At 30.8% G+C, this 25,973-nt stretch overlaps 1 protein-coding gene across 1 annotated transcript; it reads right to left on the bottom strand.

The window, feature by feature from the left end:
* On the bottom strand, window positions 1-25,382 carry LOC127721607 (protein ERGIC-53-like). The gene is made up of 15 exons (XM_052228369.1): window positions 25,201-25,382; window positions 20,207-20,263; window positions 18,419-18,516; window positions 17,789-17,896; window positions 16,007-16,068; window positions 14,391-14,490; window positions 13,192-13,315; window positions 11,895-11,950; window positions 10,254-10,345; window positions 9,859-9,907; window positions 7,681-7,866; window positions 6,243-6,349; window positions 4,651-4,831; window positions 3,662-3,777; window positions 1-2,968 (listed from the first exon to the last, which is right to left on the bottom strand). Exons 1-15 carry the CDS (start codon window positions 25,346-25,348, stop codon window positions 2,932-2,934), a joined length of 1,521 nt encoding a protein of 506 aa, XP_052084329.1. The 5' UTR covers window positions 25,349-25,382; the 3' UTR covers window positions 1-2,931.
* Window positions 25,383-25,973: the final 591 nt, after the last annotated feature.

Below are 25,973 nucleotides of genomic sequence, written 5' to 3'. Positions count from 1 at the left end.
AATTCTGAATGAATACAATATAATAGTAAAAGGCTTCATTGTACATTCGTCGGACTTGCACTTAATTTATCTAAATTTGGCATTGAAGGTGGGGTATTTTGAGCAAAGTTTATAAATTTTCAATAATTGGTGGGTCCTGGGGATTTGAAATTATTTTGCTTAATAGTTTGATCCCCAGAATTCTAAATGATATTTATTACTAAAAACTACATAGAGATTTCTAATCATAATCAGATCGACTAAATTTATTTCACCTACATAATTGCTACAATGGTTACACTATAATGTATTTATAGAACTTTATAAACATTAAATTAATCTATTAACTAGCCTTTTTATATCTATAAAATAAGCTATTCAAATTTTAGCAAATTACAAAATATACAGGATTATACATTTCAGAACCAACAGAAAAGAAAAACGAATTTGAAAAAGAACAAAAATAAAATAAATTGCCAACCTGACTAAAATTGAAAATGCTTTATAACTGATTGCACCATTAAGTTAAACAAGGCAAGACCACTCAGAAAATATACATTTCAGTCTAAAACTGCAAGAAGCACTGATAGAAATATATTGCACCAAATAAGATTTAGAACTGAACATGGTAATGATAAGAATGATACAAACATAAAGCCAATTAAAATTCTATTTCAATGAAAATAAAATATATATTGAAGTTGTTGATATTGCAGACCAAAATGACAATTTTGGGGCATAACTACTTTTTTACTTAGGTTCCAAGTTTAAATTCTATACAGCTGTGAAATTGATAAGCTTTTGAGCTAATTATAAACATTTGAATTCTTATAATTTTTTTTCTCATTAGGAATAACTAGCAAGAAAGAGGTAATTTTTATCAAAGGGTTTAGAGATATACCCAGATATGTAAACAAACATCATTTTACTCTATATCACACAAAACATATTAAAATTTATAAATATCATCTGTAAACTACACAGCTGTATCATATAGTTACAAAAGATAGTCATTTATCTTTCACATAGAGAAAGAGTAAATAGCTATGATGTAACAATGATTTTGCTACCTGTATTAACTTGAAAACCAATCTGAATAAAAAACATATCCTGTGTCCAATCTTTGCTTATTAGGATCTGACAACACTCCATTTTATTTTCCGTTCTGGAAATAGTTACATCAGCCAATGAAATTTCAGCCTTCAAATTTTTGAAGGTGCTGTATCATTCCAACAAAACCAGAGGATCCGGAAAGGTCGTTAAAACATAATGTAGAATGGAGCATTTTCAGATCCTTGTAAGCATAGATTGGAAGCAGGATCTGTATTTTAAGCAGATTGCTTGAAAACATAATGCTGATCTTGAATCAAGATATACAAAAATCTACATCTATTCTAATTTGTTTTATAAAATTTATAGTTCTACTCAAGCATCTTCTTTACCGTGATTAGCACCATGTTCTTGACAACAAAATTCGTTAACAACAACAAGTCCTTATGAAAACATCAACATTCATAAAATTAATGGCATAAAAATTCTATGGGGTATATTTTTCTTCATCTATTTGTGACATATTTCATTCATATTTTCAATTTTTTTTGTCAACTTGATCTAAATTAAAAATTAACTAAATCTTCAATCTTGCATCAGCTAATGCTAAAAAAATATCTTTCTTTAACTGTAAAAGCTGAACAGATATCTTTATTTAACTGTAAAAGCTGAACAGATATCTTTATTTAACTGTCAATTTCTATTTAAAATTCAAACTTAAATAATATAAGTAATATAATTATATATCAAACAATTTGATGCAGCCTTAAGAGTTTCTTGAATTAACAATATAAAATCAGTTTTTGATTTGTGACTCTCCAATATATAAACTTACAAAAAATCAGCTAAATTTCTACATTGATGTTTTAAATGTGAATATCAACTCATCAAATCAAGATGATTTTACCTAGCACATCTAAAAGCTCTAGTCAGTTCATGCATATTTTCATAAATCTTATTAAAGGATTAAGATTTTTTTTCTTTCTAAAAGGATTACCAATATTTACAGTGTTCTCCAAAGAGTCTTTTAACATAATGGTAATTTATTGCTTGAAAGTGACACTATCTGAAATGATATTTTTGTAGACGTGAGGCTGTAATTTTTCCAAAAAGATGGTACATGTATTTCAAATTCCTAGTTCATCCAGACATTGTATAATATTTCTAAAAAGAAAAATACACCATTCTGGAAGATAAATGTTGAAATCCATCTTTTTAACAGCTAAGTCAAAGGGAATGTTAATATATGGGAATGTCATCAAGATTGATATTTAATGTACATTTTGCCATAAAACAAGAAAAAAATATTGTTTTCAACCGCATCAAATATGCCTCAAAAGCACTTTTGTACATTCTTAAGTAACAGAAAATTTTTCTCATGAGAAGTATAATTTTTTTTTTAAATGATCAAAATATTGGTTTTAAATGAGAAAATTTTTTTCTTATCTAGAAATCCCTATAACATGCAAAACCAAGCACTATTTCACTACAGACACGAAAATGTGATTGATATAAACAAAGTTCATTTGCATAAAAAAATAGTATTGGTTTATATATATATAATTATCTTGTCAACATTACATAATTGAAATCATTTATGAGTTTATGAGTTTACAAAAAGTGCATTCATTTGTCTGTTTTTCTGTTAAAACACTTTTGAAAAAGACCTATAAAAAATCAGATCTTCTTTTTGTCTAAATATTTCCTCAGTTTTATCGATAAGAATCAAGTTTAATAATCAACCAAGTAGTAAATATCTATTAATGCTCCATATAAGAGACCCTGAGCACTTTAAAAATTGTGATCTTGAACTTCATAAAATATCTGTCATGATCTTGAACTTCATCACATATTTTCTCTCATTCATCTTCACATTCATACCAATATAAATAACAATATCTCCTAATAAAACTTCTTTGCCTGTGCTTCTTTATTTGACCTGCAAAACAAGACAATAATTATACAATAAAGCAGTTTAAGGCTCATGTATAAATTTGTATTTTACAATGAAAATTACTCAATTTATCACTTTTAAGGTAAAACAAAATTCGAGGTTTCCAATAACTCAGTTTTTGCATAGTCACTTGTCCTTTCATGTAAAAGTTTAAAGGTCTTAATTGGATAAATAAAAGAAGAATAATAACATGGCCCTTGCAAAGTAATTTGATAAAACTAAATTGGCATAATGTTTGCTGACAAATTTTCCATGCTAACTCTTACTGCCAGACAGGAGAAGTCCCAGTAACCATATTTCTATACCCAAAACATCCTTAACCACGCCGCATTTTTGTGCCTGTCCAAAGTCAGGAGCCTCTGGACTTTGTTAGTATTGTATGTTTTTTTAATTTTAGTTCTATTATATGTTTCAGAGTTTAGTGTGACGTCCATTTTCACAGAACTAGAACAAATTTTTGTTTAGGGGCCAGCTAAAGCCTGCCTCCAGGTGTGGGATTTTCTCGCTGTGTTGAAGACCCATTGTGGACTTGGGCTGTTGTCTGCACTTTGGGCAGGTTGTTGTCTCTTTGACACATTCCCCATTTCCATTCTCAATTTTATCTATCAACGAAAATCTAATTATAATATTTTCTTGGTTAATTACTCAAAAGAAGTACCAATCAATTAAAATACTCACCGATAAACCATATATGCTATTAATAATACAAATTGTGCTATTATTGAAACAAAAAATAATGTTGGTGTTATACAGGACACTGCTAATGGTGGTGGACAGGCGACACCTCCAGCTGCCTAAAAATAGAATCCATAATAATAATCACCAATCAAAATTAAACTTTATTTAAATAATTGAAAAAGTATTAATTTTAACTATTTATACTTTATTTACACTGTCAGAGACATAAACAGTCATGGCATTTATCTAACAAAACTTTAATAAAATAATTTAACAAATTAGCACTATATTTTGTTATTTTATCATTGCAACCAATTTCAAACTGTAAGAACTAAAACTGAGTGAACTCGCAAAAGGATATCCCCACTTGCAATACTAATAGTATATTGAAGAAAGCAAGTTTGATTATCTCCCCTTCAACATATTTAGATTATAAGTCATTTATGCTTGTAACTTAGGTTCAATCCAACTTAATAATTCTAAGGATCATAGTGAAACCTAGAAAGTTTATCATGGTTGAGGGTTAAAACTCTTGATGATTGATTGTTGTTTGCTTCACATCCTGTGTCAAATATTTCATGCATGTTCTGGAAGATCAACACTCTTGAATACACTGCATTGATTCTTAACTTGCCAGTGATATGAACATAGTACTCTAAATATGAACTTAAATTGTGTTGTTGTATAGTACTTTCTTACCTATAGCCTAGTAACAAAATTAACTCCATCTTGTAAACAAAACAATGCCACATTTACCAGCAATGAGTATTTAACACTAAAAATACATTTAGTTCATTGTGTAGTTTTATTGAAATTCCTTACTTGTGGTGTATATCACTCCAAATATAAAGTATACTGTACCATTGTATATGTATTTTCTTACCTATGGCTTATTTACTAAATTAACTACATCTTGTGAACAAATACTGCCATATTTGCAAGCACGGTGGATATAGAGTAAATTGTGTCTTACTATAGTATTTTCTTACCTGTGGTCTATTAACTAAATTAACTACATCTTGTCTGACATATTTCATATGTTCCTGTAACTCTGATATAGCTTGTTGTGTATGATGTGGGATGCCACCACCCCCGCCCCCAGCTCCTCCGCCCTGGCCCATGTTCTGTTGTATAACGTTGGCTCTATTTTGTATATCGTTTAATAATGTTCTGAAAAAGACATAATTATTAATTAAGTTTTTGAATTACGCAATGCTTCAAGATGTCTAGATAAAAATAAGATGTGGTATGATTGCCAATGAGACAACTCTCCATCAGAGACCAATAGGTCAATGTGCAGCCTTCAATAATGAGCAAAACCCATACCACATAGCGAGCTATAGACCTGTTTAGTTTTTTATTGGATTTCTGTAGCTATCTCATTGATGTATACCTCACATCTTCTTTTATTAATATTATGGATCTGCATTCTAAAGCTAAATGTTGACCATCTAAACCCCTTAGCCACCAATGCTTTCAATTGGTTAAAGAAATAATGTTTCTGATATAACAAAATAAATAAAATATGTACTTAAAAGTAACATTAGATTGAACTTAACAATTTGTGAGCAGTTGTGATATACCCATTCTTACCTCATTTCTGTAGACATAGCAAAGTGAATGCTACGCCATACCTGACAAATCACGTGACCAAAAACCAAAAAAAAATTATATGTTTAAAATCAATCTTTGTTCCTTATAAATGAGTTCCTGGTTTATTTGAGTTGGATATACAAAGTATGGATGGACAGAAACCCAACAAAAAAACTTAAAACTGTGGGTTCATTATCATTCTTGTGATACCAATTTTCATCAATCTCGTTGGTAAAGGTGAACCATGAGTTTAAATGTTCAATGAATTACAATGGAGTAGGTCCAGTAAGGGCTGATTTTGGCCTCAAATTTCAGATTCATCTGATGAAAGATTTTCAACACTTTTCAAACACTTTTAAAGTGTCTACTTCAGTCGATTCAATTAGTTTATGTGAAAGATTTGAACTGACTTAGTCATTAAAGACGCTCAAATTCAAGCTTAGATATGAAAAATCTATCAAATATGCCAAATTAAGTCATTATTCAGATGGTTTTTGTCAAAAATGAAAGTGGCCGCATCCACGTTCACTATCAACCTTTATATATGTTATTATTATCATCAAATACAACTTACATTTAAATATTAAGAATGAACACAAATTCGGCCACTTCCATTTAAGACAGAAAATGTCTAATAATTAACTCAAATGCTAAAATTGTAAAGATTTCAGTAATTTAGCATGACTTAATGATGCTAGTACCCGATATATGTCCATTGTATTGTCAAAAACAGTACATATTTATGTAACAGAAGTATTCTACTTTCCAATAAATAGCTAAAAGTTTACATTTTAACAATTTTGTAAAACTGCTATAAATTGGGGCCAAAATGGGGTCTTACTGAACCTACTCCTTTTCTATAGACTTGCATGCAGAATTTGGCAAAACCACAAAATTAAATATCCACAAAAATGCAAGTTTTACTCAATCTTCGAAAATTGTTTCCAAAGAAAATAAATGAATCCCCAGTAAATGGTGTTAAGCTTACCTCATTTCTCTAGCACTCTGTATTAAATCATTTTGATTATTCATAACTCTATCTACTTCATGTCTTTTTATAGTATCTAACAGTGGAACTCCTCCTCCTCCCATCTGCTGCAATGTCCAAACAAATAATTGATATAGTTTTAAAGTATTTCAAATGGTTAAATTTGTTCTCTGATTGAGGAAGTAATAAATATAAAACCTAACAATAGAAAACAGTATTCAACAACTAAATTAGATACTTGTTATTATTTATTTTATATATTTTCTTATAGGATTCCCGTCAGCTTATTATAATTTTCTCCATAACACGTTTATGCATTTATCCATTATTATGTTATATTATTGAGTTATTTCCCTTAGAATGTATTTGTCTTTATTCATTTGAATATTTTCCACATGTTGTTTGTTGTTTTGTATTGGAGAGGATGTATATATGCTTTAGCCTGCTATTCGATCCATTTCAGATTATTTTCTGAATAAAATATGTTTAAACTAAAGTATTTCAATGTATGTATTTATAAATTGTTGTACCATTATAACAGTATTATAGGGTTATGGCATGTATTTTGGTGAACATTGTCCTGAGATGAAAATTTATCTGACTTCCTATTCATTTCTAGGAATATGATTGGTTAAAAGCAACCGTGTGGAGACCGTGTATATTCCATATTGGGTTAGTAGGCAGGGCTTATTTCAATACACGGTTAGTAGTGGTGTTACGTCCCTTTATAAAAACAACACGGTATTGAGGAAAAATCTTAAAGGTTTCAATAGACAAAGAAATTGATGATGAACAATTGAAATAAATTCATAAAACACATTTAAGGCTAACAAGTTGTTATTGTTGGCATTTGTTTTTGTATAGACCAATGGAAGTAGATTCTTAATACTAACGGTATTGAAGACTTGATCATTTTGAAAGGCCACTAGTCTAAATACCACATGTTAAGATAGTCGGCAAGATAAATTTGTTACATAGAGTGCTAGTGACCTAATACGATATATATATGGGGTCAGTAAATTCCATATGGGGATTCCAGCTTCCCTCTCACCCCATATGGAATTTACTGACCCCATATATATCGTATTAGGTCACTAGCACACTATGTAACTAATAATATATTGCATGAACTTGTGAGGGATATGATTCATTAATATTCATGCATTAACCCTTTTATTGTATAGAAAATCTAGAAAAACTGTTTAAACCAGAATGTTGAAATAATGACACATGATACCATTGGCTGAATATGCTTTAAAAAATATATATACCCATAACACATCATTTTCTGAAATTGCAAATCTTATTTGAGCTGATGGAAAAAAATACTGTCTAGATTAAAGCATTTTTGAGAATATTCAAATAATTCATCTATCATACGAAATAATTCTTTGTACAGATCCTTTGTTTGGTATAAAAATAATTGATCACAACTAACCTGTTGAGCACCACCTTGTGGAGCTTGTACAGCGCCACCTGTTGACAACTGACTCACTCTTGTAAGAACCATTTCCTGTCTACCTAATAACTCGTCTAATGTTTTTCTCAGTTCTTTAACAGCATGGTGGATAGAATTCTGTCCTTCAAATATCATCCTTAATTCTCTCTCACCCTGATTATCAAACTAAAAACAAAAGAATACAATTTATATTTAAGATATTTATATATATTTAACTGAATGGATAAAAATTATCTGGTAATGAACAACTTTCAGACACTATATAAATAGTATGCCACTATCAATCCATTAATCTGCCCCTTATGTGTTTTTAGCATTACCTACTTTTTATTTAAAACAAAATAATATTGAATACTAATAAATTTTTGCAAGCAGAAAAAACAACGTGAAAATAAACAGTTGTGAATCTTCTCTTATAAATATCAATCCATCAAGATATTTAAAACTCACAAAACAAATCATCAAGATGTCGACAATAAAGAGCTGAACACCACAATAAATATCCACAAAAATAAGTTGGCAAATTGAGTACAGTCGAACCTCGTTGTGTTGAAGTTGAAGGGACCGGACCAAAGTATTCAACTCATCCGAGGTCGAGTGTGTTGTTATAAATTTGTAATGCATGAAATACAGTATAAGATTTGTGTAAACTAGATACAATGAAAGTGTGCCTTTTTTTCGATATGACACTTTATGATTGTGTTTTCAATCTTCATTTTTTTGGTCCTTCGTAATAATTAAACACACAAGTACAGATACAAATCATGCACAAATAAAATCAATAGTATACATAAATATTTACAAAGGTCAGTCACTATAAATTATGAAATCACTCGCGGCACGAAATAAGTTCTGAACGGTCTCTGATGAGGTGGTCTGCTTTACCTATGTTTACATTAAATTATCATGAATTTGTTATAATTGTCCTAATCCTTTATTTATTGTAATTAATGAGTTTTAAATCTAAAGATTCATTTAATCCTGGCTTAGGTCATTTAAATTCCTTTCGTTTTTATCTCAGGTGAAAAATGTTCAACACACTAACATCAACGAAGGTGTTAATTAGCGCTCACCATAAACATGTCATTTTAACTGTTAAACAAACAAATATGTTTACTCAGCTTTAATCTCTTTTGAATATGATTAGGTGACATCAGAAATACATTCGATTTGAATTTTTATCATTAGGTCTGCATCTTTCGAAAATTCTTACTTACAAACTTCGAGACATTGGGGTCAATTTACATTAGTTTTACTTCGACTGGACTATAAAATTTACTCGACTTAACCGAGTATTCGAATCAACCGAGTTCGACTCATCAGAGGTAATTATGCATTGATCAAACAGGAATTTTACCAGGACCGAGAAATTACCAGGACTCATCCGAGTTCGACACAAGGTTTGACTGTACTTCATCAACAGAATAAATTTGGTCACAAGTTAACGTATGTGAATTTCAGTTAAATAAATTTGTTTGAGAAATATACATTCTACCACTGCATCAAGTGTGATACAATATTTAACCACTCGAGACAGTTAAATTTTCAAATTTAAAACGTGAGGCTCGCTGAGCATTTTAATAATTTTAAATTTAACTGTTGAGAGTGGATAAATATCGTATTGCACAAGATTTTGTGGTAGAATCTGTTTCTCTAATAATTTTTAGACGATATACAGACAATTTTAATCCTTCTTTTCGAATGATCTACAAAAAAGTTGTGCTCTTTCTATGTGACGTCATCAGACATGGTCGCCTTTTTCCATGACGTCACAATAGGAAATTCAGAGGAAAGCAAGAAAATATGATGTCATAATTGAATTTTGACCAATGGAGAACTGAGATCAAACGTACCACACGTTGATTAAATAAAAATAATCAACAGGTCAGGAAAGGCATAAATTGGGTAAGAATTAGAGAAAACAGATTAACACTCAGTGATTAATCTTTGTGGAGATTGCAATTTCTAAGTCCAATAATGTTTTTGATGTTTTATTTTTTGCATTTGCTAGTCAATAATTCTTATCTTCCAAAAAAGATTAGATTTACATGAGAATACATTTTTAAGATTTTATCATCTTAACATCATAAGGGAAAATAAACTAATGGTGAAAATTCTAAATACAGTAACTATGAACGTAGATATTTTTCTATTTACCTCTCCTTCATAATCTTGGCGAACTTGATCTGGATGTTGCTCTTTATACCTGAAAAATAGCAATATTTATAATACAAATTTAAAGCACAAAGTGATTTAAATATTCAATATGTCACAATTGAGAGAAGAATCATACTTATGCTAGATATATGGTGGTGGAATCTGTTTCTTCCATGATATTTTAAATAATATGCAAGCAAAAATTATCTTTCTTTTTTAATGATCTGCAGAGATCCTGTAACAATAGTGAAATCAGAGGAAAGAGAGAATTTTTACATCAGTATTATTGAATTTGACCAATGAAGAACTGTGATCAAGTAAAACACAACTGATTATAAAATAAACAATCATCTGTCTGGAAATGTAAATCATTCCAGAGAAATTAGTATACTTACTCTTGTTTATTTTTTTCTAATTCTTTATAATAGGTATCAAACTCGTTCTCATATTTCTGTCTTTCTTGTTCAGAAACTTGTGTCTTTGCTGCCTGTGTAGAAAACACAAATCTATCTATAACATTTCTTGTTAGTTAAAAACTTCAAAATATAGAAACTATTCATTTGTATATATTGTTTATTTGACACCCATTTTGATATTGATTTTTATTTACTTTATTACTTTACTTTTTTTCCCATTTTACCTTCAACTCCCCTTCAAAAGAGAAAACAAATGGCCTGTTTAATGCACTACAAAAATGAAATAGAAAAGCAAACATGGCAGACAGCAACCAATGACAACCATTAGATTACAGTTTCCTGGCTTGGGACAGATACATCAAGAATGTGACAGAATTTAAAATTTGTGAGCGCTTTACCCTGTCCCTAACCTTGAAAGCAACAAATTATCAAATCAGCTGAAAAGCAACTCCCCTGAAACATTATACACTTTCCATAAACCAAATGTGTTTTATTCATTGCATTGATATTGATGGTTATTTTTTTCGTGGATATCGGATGTTAAAGTGAAACCAAGAATTCAAGTGTTCATAGAATAGAAATTCATTAAACACTTGTGCACAGAATTTATCAAACTATGAAATTCAGTATCCCCAAAATACTTTTTCCCTCGGTTCACGAAAATTTTTGCTGGTGAAAAAAAATGAATTTACAGTACATGCTGATTCTTATATGGAACAGGAACTACTTACCCTTCCGTGGCACCTGAGCTCAACCAAATTTTTGAGAAGATTAGTGTTGCTCAATGGTTATTTTATAAACAATTTTTATTGTTAAATTAAGATTTGGTATGATTGTCAATAAGACAACTATTCACCAGAGTTCAAGTGAAGTGCATGTAAGCAATTATAGGCAACTCTAAGGCCTTCAACAATGACAAAACCCATACCGTATAGTTGGCTAAAAAAAGCCCCAACATGAAAAATGTGAAACAGTTTCAAAAGTTTATTTGGTCTGATTTCTTTTGGCCATGGAAGCCCCAACATGAAAATTGTGAAACAGTTCAAAAGTTTTTTTTGGTCTAATTTCTTTTGGCCCTGGAAGCTCCAACATGAAAATTGTGAAACAGTTCAAAAGTTTTTTTGGTCTAATTTCTTTTGGCCATGGTATTATTGGTTTTTATTTGATGTATGGTTTTTTATGATAACCCTGGTATATTCTCTATTCTAATATGGAATGGTATGAATTTTTTTATATGTATTACAACCGTCAGAATCTGATACAGAGAGGGTATGATAAGGGCTATTCCATTAAAATGTATGTGGGAGGGTAGGAAGGGACTTTCAAAATATCCCTACAACCAAGAACCATTTTTTAGATAATTTTGCATAATGGTAATAGACGCATACTGAAAAAAGTCCCATGACCCACATTCAATAATTAAACTTCCCTTCCTACCCTCTCACATACATTTTAATGGAATGCCCTAAGGCTTTATATAAGAATTGAATGCTTCTTTTTGAAATCTTATTGGGGTGTAAAAGCGTTGACAGAAGCACATTTTGTATATTGCACATGAAAGTATCGATTCTTATGAAACAAACATGCAACGTTATTATTTTAGAATTAAAGATTAATTACCAGTTGATCAGCATCATGTAGAGAATGGGTTAAGAATGCAACCACATCATGGTCATCTGAAAAAGGAAAAGTTCAATTGCATCAAAACAAAAAAGACAAGGTTCTTAAAGCAAATTTAAAGATAATATAACTGCTGATCCTAAAGCTTTAGAACAAGTATTTTTCTGAAAAAGTCGTAAGGGTTCCGCGGAACCCAGTGTCGCGCCTACTTTTGCTATTAATCGCAGGCTCAACAAAAATGATATGAGGAAAAAATTTAATAAAAATATTCCTCTCGATACAATTTTTTTTATTGTAAGCAGCTTCTGTCCAAGTTTGGTAAAAATCCAGGATAGTTTATGAATCTTAATAAATAATTTTAAAAATTTAACTGCAGACTGTATGTAATGTTAACTGGAAGAAAAACTAAGTCCATTTATAAGTAAAATATGGATAAACAAGTACAAAATTTTAATAAAAATTTCCTTCTAGATACTAAATTTTGATCATAAACAAGCATCTGGCCATGTTTGGTACAAATCCAGGATAGTTTAAGAAAGTTATAAAATTTTAAAAACTTTAACCACAGAGTGAATGTAATGTTTCCTGGCAGAAAAACTAAGTCCATTTATAAGAAAATACAGAAAAACAGGATTTTTTTTTTTTTAAATTTACTTCTGGATACTATCTTATGATCATAAACAAGCATCTGGCCAAGTTTGGTACAAATCCAGGATAGTTTTAGAAAGTTATTAAAATTTTAAAAACTTTAACCACAGAGTGAATGTAATGTTTCCTGGCAGAAAAACTAAGTCCATTTATAAGTAAAATACGGAAAAACAGGAATTTTTTTTTTACAAAATTCTGGATACTATCTTATGATCATAAACAAGCTTCTGTCCAAGCTTGGTAGAATTACAGGATAGTTTTAGAAAGTTATTAAAATTTCAAAAACTTTAACCACACAGTGAATATTTGTGGACGCCGCCGACGACGCCGACGGAATGTAGGATCGCTATGTCTCACTTTTTCGACAAAAGTCGAAGGCTCGACAAAAATAGAACAAGGTGACTGACTATGTATCATTAAAAATGTTTTGCTAGATTTTTTTTCAATGATAATTTCCAAATTGTATTAAAATATTGGCTTAAAACATTGCCTGATCTTTCAAGAGCTAAAATATTATTTTCAAATAATATATATATACCACATGAAACACCTTTTTTTTCAAAAAACATACCTCGTCTAAAAAAAACAACACACTATTATTTTACTAGAAATACCTTTTTTTACACAAAATAACTTTAACCAAACTTACCAGCGAGTCCACCTGTAGCAGCAGATATTCCAAAATATCCACCTTTAGGTAAATCTACATTCTCTTGACGTAAACATAACTCAAAATCATCTTTGTTATTAGTCAGACCAGTGTTGATAAATACCTAAAGAATACAGAATACAGTGTTATCTATAATATTTATTTTCTGATCATAGATACATTTAATGCATTATCTAGAATTTTTTGTGTGGATTATATATAAAAATTAGTTCATGGTGTTACGAGCGAGTTGCAATAATTTCTAGCTAAATTTTACATTTTGAACACACTGGCTTTGGCAAGCATGTTAATTTCTAAAATTGCCTCATCAATAATGTAGAAATATTATAGCTTATGAGTAAACAGAGTGAGAATTTGTTTCTTCAAAAAGTTTTTTCAGTCCATCTTGTGTAAAACTTATGAATTGTTAGAACAAATAGATAGGTTTCTATTGACCTAATGTGAGCAAGAGTTACTCCCCTTTCCTCACCATGTTTGAGGTCTTAGTGCACAAATTCCTTCATTAATCAGCCAAATTCAATTAGTTATACTGACAGCTAGTCTTAAAAAAAAGTGGGTTTTTTCTGAGCTTTTTTTTTTATTTCTTTTAGCCTTGCTCAATTAATCACTACAATATAAATGTAGTAAAGATCTCTTATCAGGCTTGTTTCTATCGCATGTTTCAACTTGGTTAGTTAAATAAGAAAATCAACCAATTATCCCTCAAAAAAGGTGGCCAAGGGAAATAACCCAAACTCAAATTATGTCATTCCAAACCTATCTATAGCACTGTTACTTTTGAGCTACCACATTATGTAAACTACCAATCACAGCCCATTGTGTTTTGAATCTACCAGTCACAGCACATTGTGTTTTGTATCTACTGTAGTTTCTCTGTTGGTTGTTTTTTTCCTATTTTGTCATGGCATTGACAGTTTGTCTTTGACTTTATGAGTTTGAAAATCTTTTTGGTATCTTTTGTCTCTCTTTCTACATTACCTATATTTACCAGATTAATAAGAATACTAGGCCTATACATGAAATTCTTTTCAGAAAGTCATTTTAAAAAGCCCGAATAAGATTCAATTTATAAAATGTAATAAGAGTTTTCCATTCTCTTGGACTTCATAGGATAATCCATTCATTTATCATTATTTAAGATGAAGAAAATATTACATGACATCAAACAATGTACATACAGTCAATATTCTGTTGTAGTATTCCACTTTAACTCTGACAGGGTAGGGCTTGTTTCTGAAATCTCTCATACATCCTCCAAGCTGTTGCTGAGAACCATCACTGTAATATACAATTATATGTAATTCAATCAAAGGAAGTTCAAAACAAAACAACAGGGGTTCAAATTAGTGTGGGTCCGAGGTCCGGGACCTGTCTTTTCTAGGAGAGGACTTTTCATTTCTAAATTACAAAAGTCAAGGACCTACCATTCTTTACACTGATGCTTTATACATGACCATTGATTTCTTACGGAGAACCTTTCACTGAAAATTTCAAATGTTCCTGGACATTTCAATATTTAAAGCAAATTTGAATCCCTGAAATAAGGAGATGTGGTATGATTGCCAATGAGACAACTATCCAATAGAATCCCAATGATGTGAATTTAAGCAATTATACATCACTATACAGACTTCAAAAATGAGCAAAACCCATACTGCTACAAGACGGTTAAAACTTCATGATCCAAACTAATGCTCATTATTTTCATTAAAAGCTTGAAGCAGAAAAAAAAATCTTTTCACATCATTTCCACTTTAAAATTACTTGTGTATGCTAGTATCTTGAGTTTCAATCTGATCTTTTCAGAGAATTTAGTGCAAACTCTGGTCTTCCTGGATGAAAAAAAAACCAACCAATCTGCAAGTTTTGGTTTTTATGCTGATTTCAAACAGTGTATGTTTTTCACTTTCCAAGCTTTTAGTTTAGAACATACTTTTGATTTGGTATAAATTAGGCCGTTGGTTTTCTTGTTTGAATAGTTTCACATTTTTCTTTTCAGAGCCTATTACAGCTGACTACAGGGTATGGGTTTTTCTCATTGTTGAAGGCTGTACAGTGAACTATAATTGCTTACTTCCACTTCATTTAAACTCTAGTTCATATTTGTCTAATTGGCAATCATACCACTTGTAGCTCCTTATTTTTATATTGAAGATTTTTCCACAAACATGTGTTGTGAGCAAAGAAATTAAGATTTTTTTTTAGACAAAAATAAAAAAAAAAAAACTCATAGTTTGAAGGAATTTTCTATACTTTTAAATTAAGTATTCATTAAAAACAAAATATAAACAAATGTTTATATTGAAATAGTCTGAAATTTCAAAATCATAAACAATCTAGGTCAAAAGATAGGTTGGATTGACACAATTTAACAACTGTTGATCATCCTGAACATGCATGAAATATTTGCCACTGGACATTAAGCAAACATAATTCAACAATTCCAGACTAAAATCCTAATTGCAGCAATCTGACTAATATGCTTGTTTCCATGTGTTATTTTTCACATGTGACTAATATGCATGTTTTTCATGTGTTATTTTTTTCATGTGACTAAAACACGTTTTTCCTGTTATTTTTCACACGTGACTAATATGCAAGTTTTTCCTGCGTTATTTTTCAAACATGACTAATACACATGTTTTTCCAGTGTTAGTATTTTACACGTGTCTTATATGTGTTTTTCCTACATGTTATTTTTTTTACACATGACAAATATGCATGTTTTTCCGGTGTCAGTTTTCACATGACTAATGTTCATGTTTTTGTGAGTTAGTTTTCACATAATACTGACCTTTGATGATCATACTGTTTAGTTCCATCATTCACCATAGCCATTACATAAGGATTGTTGTGCTGGAAAAAAATCATACTTACCATAACTTATAGTCAATTTGTGTACAAGCCACTTGGTACTGTACTTTGAAAGTTTACTTAAAAAAAATTAATTAATAAACAAAACAAAATTTAGGTTCTGAGCCAAGTTTTTCATTGCATGCATTGGTCATTATGATTTTTACAACAAAATTAAGAGAGAAGAATAATTATTTGTGATTTTTTCAATATCAGGTATACATGTGAAAGATCAGCTTTCTAGCTTGTGTAAAGGACTGATATATTTTTTTCAATTTAATTGGAAGAAGTTTAATAAAGAGCTGTGCCATGATTGCAAGATACACCCATCACTTTTTTCAATGAATAAAGTTCCATAACTCCTCAGAAATTTATAAAAAACTAAAGGAAGCTTATTTTAATAGATATAAACCAGTCACCAAAGTTATATGAAAACTGCTCAAAGCATTTTTGAGTTCTTGTCCGAAAACTATAACCTCCCACCTTTTTTAAAATTTTTGGACATGAACCTTGAGTCATTTATTGTAGTATGTCACATTGTTATGTGCAAAAGCATTCGAAGCAAGTATGATGGTTGTGGGCCATGTGGGGAGATTTTGGAAGTCCCCTCTACACCCATTTTTGCCTCATCTTAAAACACATGTTATAAAAGCATGATGAAGATGCATAACCATAGATGCCAACCCCTTTGTGGTGCAATCAGTAAACAAAATTTGAGATTTCAGTAATTTGTGATTTTTTTCAGTAATCACAGTAATTCATTTTTTTTACCATAATAATACTATAAACAACTAGATGCAAAGTGACGGGCAAATTATTTCCTTTATTTTTGACAACTAGATGCAAAGTTGATGAGCAAGTGAGGACTAAAGACTTGTAATAAAAAGTTGGCTATTTTAATACCTGTTTGTTTATTTAACAAATCTAAATTAACTGTTTCAACTTACATGTACTGTCATTACAAATTTTAATTTCCTGAAATGTCCCTCCATCTCCCTCCAATAGTATAACTAAAGTCTAATTCTGGAGTGTCTGGTATGTTGGTGACTTAGCACTTTTCAATTGTTTATTTGTATATGTGTGTCGTAGCACTTTTTGTTGGTAGAGGTCATGAATGTTTTCAGAACCATTATTGACGACAAAGTTGAAACAGAAAGATTTGGACGTGTACAAGTGTCAGTTCTGTTCTTCCTGACCTGACTAAATTGATTTTATAAGACAAGGAAACTCAATGGAATATTCAGGACGAAAAACGTTGCCCCAATTTTCTTTTCTTTGCTGCAGAAGCACTTGTTCCTGCTGATGACATCGTGAAATCAATTGAAAAGCAAATACAGGGGAATATAAGTAAGGGAAAAGGGACTCATTTCAAATGCGTTCATTATTTATTCGGAATCTAACAAGAAATGGATAAATCGTACTTAACATATAGAAAGTCCCGAGAAACCCAAAAGTGTTTTATATTCTGAATCACTCAAACGCTTACGCTTCCCTGATTATTAACTACAATCAAGCGTCAAAATGATCACATTATTATCTAAACGACAAAAAAAGTTGAGGACCCGAAATGAACGGAAATCGGTAAAAAGTAGACTGTTGCCGTAACACTATAATTTCGGCTAAAAAATTGTAACAATTACGGACAAACCGTAATGGTTGGCATTTTGCATAACTAGAAATTTAAGTTTAACCCAAGAATATAGAAACTGCTATTGATATTCACCTGTCCATCATTATCAAATGAGTCCATGAAGACACCTAGTCCATTCCACATATCTATACTACCATATACTGTTCCTTCTTGGCTCTTCTGTGTTGTATACCACACTGCCTGTAATTTATATCAAGTTTTAATTTGTCATAATTTTGTAATTATATTGAGGCTTAATTTTATTTACCCGGTATTAATTTAAATGTCATTCCAGTTGGTAAAACTAATATCTTCATGATTACAGTCTTTACAAAAACTTTTTAGACTTACTAGCTCGAAAAACAGTCTGCCATAAAATTTTCTAAAATTCATAATCATGGGAGGCCTCTTTTCAGGCAAATGTTACTGACCAGACAACAGGCCTGGGTGGTAGGGCTTGTAGTTAACTGTGATCAGATAGAAAGTTACCTGCTCCAGTTTCAAAAGTGATTTTAAATGTGAATTTGAGTTATTGTTATAAAAATATTTCAAACTGAAAGTCTGAAAATTTCCTTTATATTTCTATGGTAAAAAGTAAAAAGGAATTTATGTAAATATTTACCACAATATCAAAAATTTAAAATGGAAACTTTTTTGAAATTTACACATTTTAAATCTAATATACATGTATCTTTCAATATATCAGTCTTAAGTTCAACATACCAATCCATCAGCACCAATTCTTCCTCTACCGGTCACTTTAAATACACACTCAACTGACCACTGGTCAAAGGTGATAGGGTTTTTTGACCATGCCCATCCTATAGAAAAGTAAAAGAACAATGATTTGGATTTAAGACATAATAGCCTTAAATTACCATTAAATCTTTCCATTGCAAAATAATTCACTAATATATCAACTTAAGATGTGGATTATCAGAAAAAAGCTTTCAGGAGTTACAGTCATTGAGATAACAAGATCATGTTACTAAAATAACTGAATCCATCACTACTTTTAATACTCTGTAGGAAAAGACAAAAAAATGTTTGTGCAATGATAATTGATACTTGCATGTATGAAATAAAAGAATGAAGAAAATAAGCCACAAAAAAAATATTTCTGCATATCAGCAGCTCATTAAAATTTATTCTTCTGCTAACATTGATTGGCAGTTGTCCTGTTGCAGGGTTCAGTGCCATACCCTTATATCTGATGCCCCGTGCCCCTTTTCCTGGCTATTATGGTGCCCTGCGTTATACATTGAGCAATCCTTTCCTTTTTACAACACTAAAATTTATGATTATTGTACAACTATTTATTATTGGTTTGTCAGCAAATACAAAAGGGGATAGAGGTAATTTGGACAATTACATGGCTTCACTGGACAGTTTAAGTGTCAGTCATACTGTTCACTTAAGTAACTTCAATCTACATGTAACAATGTCTTTTATTTCAGATACTTTGAAGAAAATTGTGCAGATTATCCCCCTTGTTTGTCTGCCCATTTTAAAGTTGTATTCCTTAAAATTAATGTATGTATATTGATAAAAAGATAAATAATAAAAAATAAAAAGCTAAGATACATATATATAGAATATTCCTTACATGATATTAATTTTCTAAGCACATACTCAAATTAATATATTGAAAATTATTTAAGAACTTTCACTAAGAACTTTAAATGCTTGCTTTTTAACTTGTGTAATTTATGAGCAGTTATACCAAACTAAATGCAACATTGTAACAATATATGCATGTAGATTATTGGAAAATTAAAATAAGGAATGACATTCCATGTAATTTGAACTGTTTAATGTGAAGAATACATGGAGAATATTTTCTTAACACATGTTACAACAAAATCAGCTTAATGCTTGGGTACTTATGAATAGTGTAAACTCATGAATTCTTATTTTCTCAATTGTAAAGAAATATGTTGTGATTAACACATGATTATGCAAAACATAATCAATTTCATATTTAACATATTCAACATATGGGCAGTTCTTCCTCTGTTGGAACACTAATAAAAAGCAAAATAAATCATTCATCACATAAACTTACCCTGGCAACAATTACAGGAATGCCCATTTAAAAAACCATACATGAGAAATCAGTTTAAAAATTCAAATTAAATACACTATTCCCAATTTTTATCAAATTAAAGCGCCCTATTTGACTCTAACAATTTCATTTACATGCTTGTGTTGTTTTTTCATTTCAGTTTTACTAAAAGTGCCTTTTTGAGAGTTTCAGGATTGACATGATGGAGGGTCCTTCATTTCTTTATTTTTTATACCATTTTTCTTTATTCTTTATGTTTTAGCACCCTATTATTATGATTATTCTCTATTTTAATCTCTTTGACTATTTTTGTCTATTCTTTTTTTTTCCTTTATTCTGCACTTTTCCCATTATTCTCTATTCTGTAAACCCCATCTGGGCCCTCTTTTGAGATAAAGTACTATGTCATTGTCAAATCCTCACTTGGATACTGATTGTGACCTTACCTTTCTTGCTACGTAGTGATGGTGTTATTCTGATGTTGTCTGCACTTGCAATGGCATCTGTAAAGAAAGGAAAGAAAAGAATCATTTCCATGAATGTTTCGATTCAACAACACTTTTCAATCTGTTTCAAATAAGTGGTTTACAGTAAAAGAATTTCTTATCAGAAACTTTACATAGACATGCACTTTAAAGAATTGGTCTAATTAAAAGATTCCTGAATCAAGAAAACATTGTAATACTACTTAGATATAACTCAGGTTAACAATATGCATTATATACACCTACATTTTACAGACATTAGCTGTATCAGTCTCAGTCATAAACTTGTCAGAAACAATAAGACAGGTAGAATTATAGTATTTTCATGCGAAAATATTTTTACTCTTTCCAAATTTAAGTGACGAAATTGATTTGGAATTCTTTCGTCATTTTGAAAACCGTTTCGTAAATGACGAAAATGACGAGCGCTAGCAAAATCACTGACAGTCTGCACAGTTAGACACTAGTGACTAGTCTGATGCTCCAGACTAGTAAAATTTCATTTGCATTAGTACATGTATGTATTTGCAAAACTTTGTTTACACAGAAAAATGTCCCAATATTGGTCTTCGAACTAGTAGCTATATATATAGTTGGAAAATATTTTGGTGCAGACTGGTATCAGAGGCAGATTCAAGAGGGATCATGAACTATTTGGCCCCTGCTTATTTCCATCACTGGACAGGCATGCCAATTACATGCATGTCTAATTGAACAGATTTTTGTTGAAAAAAAAATATATATATAGCTAAAACACCAACCATTCATCTTTTGTGGGGACTAAATAATTTTCTGATAGCCCAACCCTGAATCCCAATTCTGGAGAATTCTCCCTTACATTACAGAGAGTTTTCATGTCACAGCTTGGAATTGGGACGCGTTCTTAAAATTATATATTTATCTGTATTCAACCGCTTCTCTAAATACTTAAAATGCTAGGTTCTCACTAGGATTTTTCATGTGAGTCCTGAGACTCATCGCTTTTTGAAATGAAATGGTGAGTCCCAGCTGATTTTGACCAGTTCATAGTGATTATCATAGTATAGTAAATTAATATTGTAACTCATATAGTTCTTATCTGAAGTGTGTTATTTGGCTACATGGACCTTTTATAACACTGGATTAGTCACTGTAATATAGTACATATTAACATGATTAATATACAAACAATCAAATCTTTGTACCCCCCCTATTCCAAACACACAAAGAATTGGTTTTCTCATTGTTGAAGGCCATACTTGACCTGAAGTTGTTTAAATCCTTGTCATTAGGTCCCATCTCCTTATATTTCTGTATAGTAATTAATTGTACTGTTGAAAACATTTTGAATTAACACATTCCATAGTTTAAACACAATCAAGACAATGAAAAATAATCAAAATGCAAACAATGGGAATGTACAAGTACAGGGCACTATATCTTGCCTACGAAGTGAAGTCCCCATCAACATCAGTATAAAGGAGACTTGTGATTTACAAGTTGCACATCTCAGCCCACAATTTAGGCTATTAAAACAGTCACCTGGGCGACCTATAAAGCGTCCTAGCGACCTAAATTACATTGCATTGCCATTTGGTGACTGGTACTATTTGGACCTGGCGACCGTAAAATTCTGGATAATCAACCTGCCTCTGGTCGTATTTTATTAAGTTTTATTCACAGTCATACGAGCGCTTGAATGTATGCTAAATCTTAAATATGATTTCAAGTATTTTTAATCTTAACGGGGTCTATAAACATGATAAAGCGCTTAACTTAACTGGAAATTCAAGCGCATGATGAAGTGTTTTTGGGGCCAATACATCATGGCAGCCGAACAGATGTTGCTGTCCAGATTTTTCAAAACAACTACCCACATTTGACCCAAAACAAAGATGTTTCACCAGCTAAGAAACAAAAAGAAAGGGACGGAGAGTTCCTCTATAGAAACTCTGGCTTCTGAAGAGCCAAGTACATCTTCTAATGTTACGATTAAGCGTAAAATCGCAGCAACAACTGCAACTGGTACTGGAAAATTTATAAGAAAATTCCAAATTTATTATCAAACCTCAATGAATATTTACTTTTTTGTTAACTTAGTCATGGTTTGGTCATTGTGTTTCTTTTATCAATGTTGATTTAACTAGTATAATAAAGAAGATCAGAACAAAAGATGTACAAGGGTTAACTATAAGCAATATTTGCTTTGAACTAAGACAAACTTATTTTATGTCTACTATTCTATATAATAGAAAATTTAGTGATATGCTTTTTTATCTAGTCTTCATTAGCTCTACTGACTAGACTTTCATAACAAATTTCTTACGCCATCTGAAAATTATTTCCTGGCTATGAAATTTTATATCTGGTCTTTAAACCTACTTTTGAGGGCTGCATGTAAAAAAACAATGGAGATTGACAAGGAAAACAAAGATTTTAAAGTGACCAAGAACTAATACTGCCGGTCTCACTAATTAGCGACAAGAAGCGTCAAGAAACGTCAAGAAGAATAATTTTGGTGACAAGAAGCGACAAGAAGACTATTTAGCGACAAGAAAACATTTTTTTTTATTAAAATTACTTATTCAAAATAAATATTAAATTAAAAGAATATGCAAAAGAAAACAATTTTAGCGACAAGAAAGTTAATATTCTATCAATAAATAGATAGAAAAAAATTTTGAAACATAGATCTAATTGCTACATTTATTTGTGATATTTTATTATTTATTATGTATAACAGCAAGTATTACGTTTACCCTGTCGTATTATGATATTAATTTTACTTGTGTTTTAGAACAATAATATATTTATTTTATAATTTGTTTTTAAAACTCTCTTTGTACAATATATAATAAACTTGCAAAATGCATTATTTGTGCATCATTGTCCAGAAAATATAGACACAAATTGTGAAATACAAAGAACTAAAATCAAACAAGAGGAAAACATAAATGTGAATATTTTTCATCATTTTTATTTTGTGTATTTCCTCATTTAACGATATTTATCATATTAACTTTATGAATAGTTTAATGTTTTTCTGAACTAACCTTGTGCACAAGACACTTGAGTGAAAATGTTACTAGGCATTTGCGAACTAAGGTTGGCTTAAATGACAAAAACGCAAAACAAATTTTATCAGACTTGTTTGGGGATAGTGGTCTGATAGAAGCAGATACTACGGTAGATTTTTCCACTAAGGTAACTGAAATAGAAAGAAAATATGAAGACCTCGTTGGTCCATACCTTATGCAAAAAGTTATTCCTACTATTAGGGATTACGTGTACAATGCACGAAAAACAGAGTCAAGAATTCCATTGCAATGGAAAAACAACAATTGTGAATCAATTAATCACATCTTGAAACTTAATCAAGATTGGAAGCCTGAGAAACTTCCAGAGTTGATTAATAAAATACACAAAGAAATAAAGTTGCAAGAAAGTCTTGTCAATGGCGCACTTTATGGACATAGAGACTTTGAGCTAAGCTCCTCAGTAAGTCATTTTCAATGCACAAAATCTCTCTTGCAGATTAAATCGGAGAAAGAAAAGACATTTGCATTGCAAAAATTCTTGACTTATGGGAGAAAGTTAAACGCAAACCCCGAGTCCACCACTTCAACAGATGGTGGGCTGACAATCCCCAAAACAAGTGCATGTGCACGTAATCCTTGTCAAAGGAAACGTACTAAAAGTGCAAATACTACATCTTCAAAAAGGGCTAAAATACAGTGAACCTTAGTGGTAAAAAATCTACGGCTTATCAAAATTGGACCACCATGGACAAAATGTATAAAGATTATGTTAGATATGAATGTAAATATTACTATAATGACTACAAAATAAAAAAATTAAAAAAAATTTAAAAAAAATATGGACCCCAAGGTAGAACCACATGCTTACATAATACAGATGGCAAAGCGTGGCTGGGAGTTCTACAAATAAAGCATCTTCAAAAATTGGCAAACCACCATGTACATAGTGTATAACGATTGTGTTAGATATGAATGTAAACACGCTTACAATATACATGTAATTCAAAGCGTATCTGGGACTACACAATCCCTTTCTTCCTCACAATTATTTAATTTCTTCATCTATCAAGATAATAAAAAAACTACACAATCCCTTTCTTCCTCACAAATGTTTAATTTCTTCATCTATCAATATAATAAAAAAAAATATCAATTTATTCCTGCCCATATATTTATAATAAAAAAAAATCAAATGCATATTTTTTAATATTTATTTGGAATATTAGTAATCTTAATAAAAAAAATGTTTTCTTGTCGCTAAAATTATTCTTCTTGTCGCTAATTAGTGAGACCCAATACTGCTAATGATTAAGTGAAATGAATACAAAGACAACTTTGTACCTCCTTGGATTTAACATTCAAAACAATTTGACAGCAAACAGAGCAATTGTTTGAGTTATCATTTTACAATGATTTGTGTCATGAGGATGTTGCATAATCACTCAGCTGATTTGTTTTATTTTGATTTAACATGAGCCGTCTATAGATTTAGGAATGGAAATTAACTGCAGTTTTCTTGCAATTATGATCGTTGCTTTTTTTTTTAAAATCATTACCAACAATCACACATACCCTAAAAGGAAACCCTGGACCCCTAATGTTTGCACCATGACAGAAAATATCTATAAATCCATATTTTATATTATTTTCACTGATAATTGACACTTTTTTTGCGGTATAATACCTGTAAATGAGGAGAGTACCCATAATTTTATGAGGATCTTTCCCAGCCTGTCCTAGTCTGCAATTCAATTTTGCATTAGGAAAATAACATATATATCAATTAAAACTACATTGCAGATCGTGGTAAGTTTATAAGAAATATTTCTAAGAATTTAAAATTCCATGCAAAAAATGTAAACACGGACCATATGTTGACCGGCAAGTTACACGTGTACTAAACTGCCAACCAAAACACGCCGAATATCAACACCTTACCTCCACCGTATTCCCAGAAAGGAATGCTATTATCGCTTTGCACTAGATGTGGTCCTTTAAAACTGTATTTATACTCAAATCTAGGCTTCAAATTTGCTGCATTTATGACAAAAATAAATAAAAACAACAGAAACAGTCGTGCAACCATCCTGACAGCTGGCTTTCGTTTTACGGAAGTTATCGTAGGACGCCCTCTTCTGGCAAAGGGGAACAACTAGAAGTTAATCTTATTTGACAAACACAAATCAATCATTAAAATGACAGAATAGTGCTTCAAGGTGATAGCATTAAAAGAAATAAATATGTTTTGTATTAACTCTAAGGCATTGTCCAATGTTATATGAAATATTTTTCTGCTCTTTACAAATAATATTTATAAGTTTTACCACACGCATCTACAGGATTAAAAATAAGGGGACAACTTGTAAAATTGAGAATGGAAATGGGGGAATATGTCAAAGAGACAACAACCCGACCAAAGAGCAGATAACAGCCAAAGGCCACCAATGGGTCTTCAACGCAGCCGGAAATGTAACACATTACAGTTAACTTTTCTAAATGTTTGTACTTTTAAACTAAGAATTTATATAAACAACAATTTTATTGAGCATCAAGTAACTAAGCTTCGAGAAACAGATATAAGATAAGATATTTTATTTCCAATTATGGGCCCCAAAGGGCATAAACATTACAACATCAATATTTTTTTATAATACATTATAGAGACTGACAATTTGGATGTAATTCAATTCCCTTCATTGCCCTTCAAATAA

Source organism: Mytilus californianus, unplaced genomic scaffold (assembly GCF_021869535.1).
Source record: "Mytilus californianus isolate M0D057914Y unplaced genomic scaffold, xbMytCali1.0.p SCAF_12, whole genome shotgun sequence".
Classification (NCBI taxonomy): Eukaryota; Metazoa; Mollusca; class Bivalvia; order Mytilida; family Mytilidae; genus Mytilus; species Mytilus californianus.
Note: the sequence above shows the minus strand (reverse complement) of the source record. Positions and strands in the feature narration are given on the sequence as shown.

What these genes read in the sequence shown, in the direction of transcription:
- LOC127721607 (XM_052228369.1), bottom strand. Translation starts at nt 25,348, where the DNA reads ATGGTTGCACGACTGTTTCTGTTGTTTTTATTTATTTTTGTCATAAAT. An exon ending in TACATGATGCTGATCAACTG is followed by an intron (nt 10,346 to 11,894) that starts GTAATTAATCTT and finishes TTTTCTACACAG; the next exon opens with GCAGCAAAGACACAAGTTTC. An exon ending in ATAGCATATATGGTTTATCG is followed by an intron (nt 2,969 to 3,661) that starts GTGAGTATTTTA and finishes CTTGTTTTGCAG; the next exon opens with GTCAAATAAAGAAGCACAGG.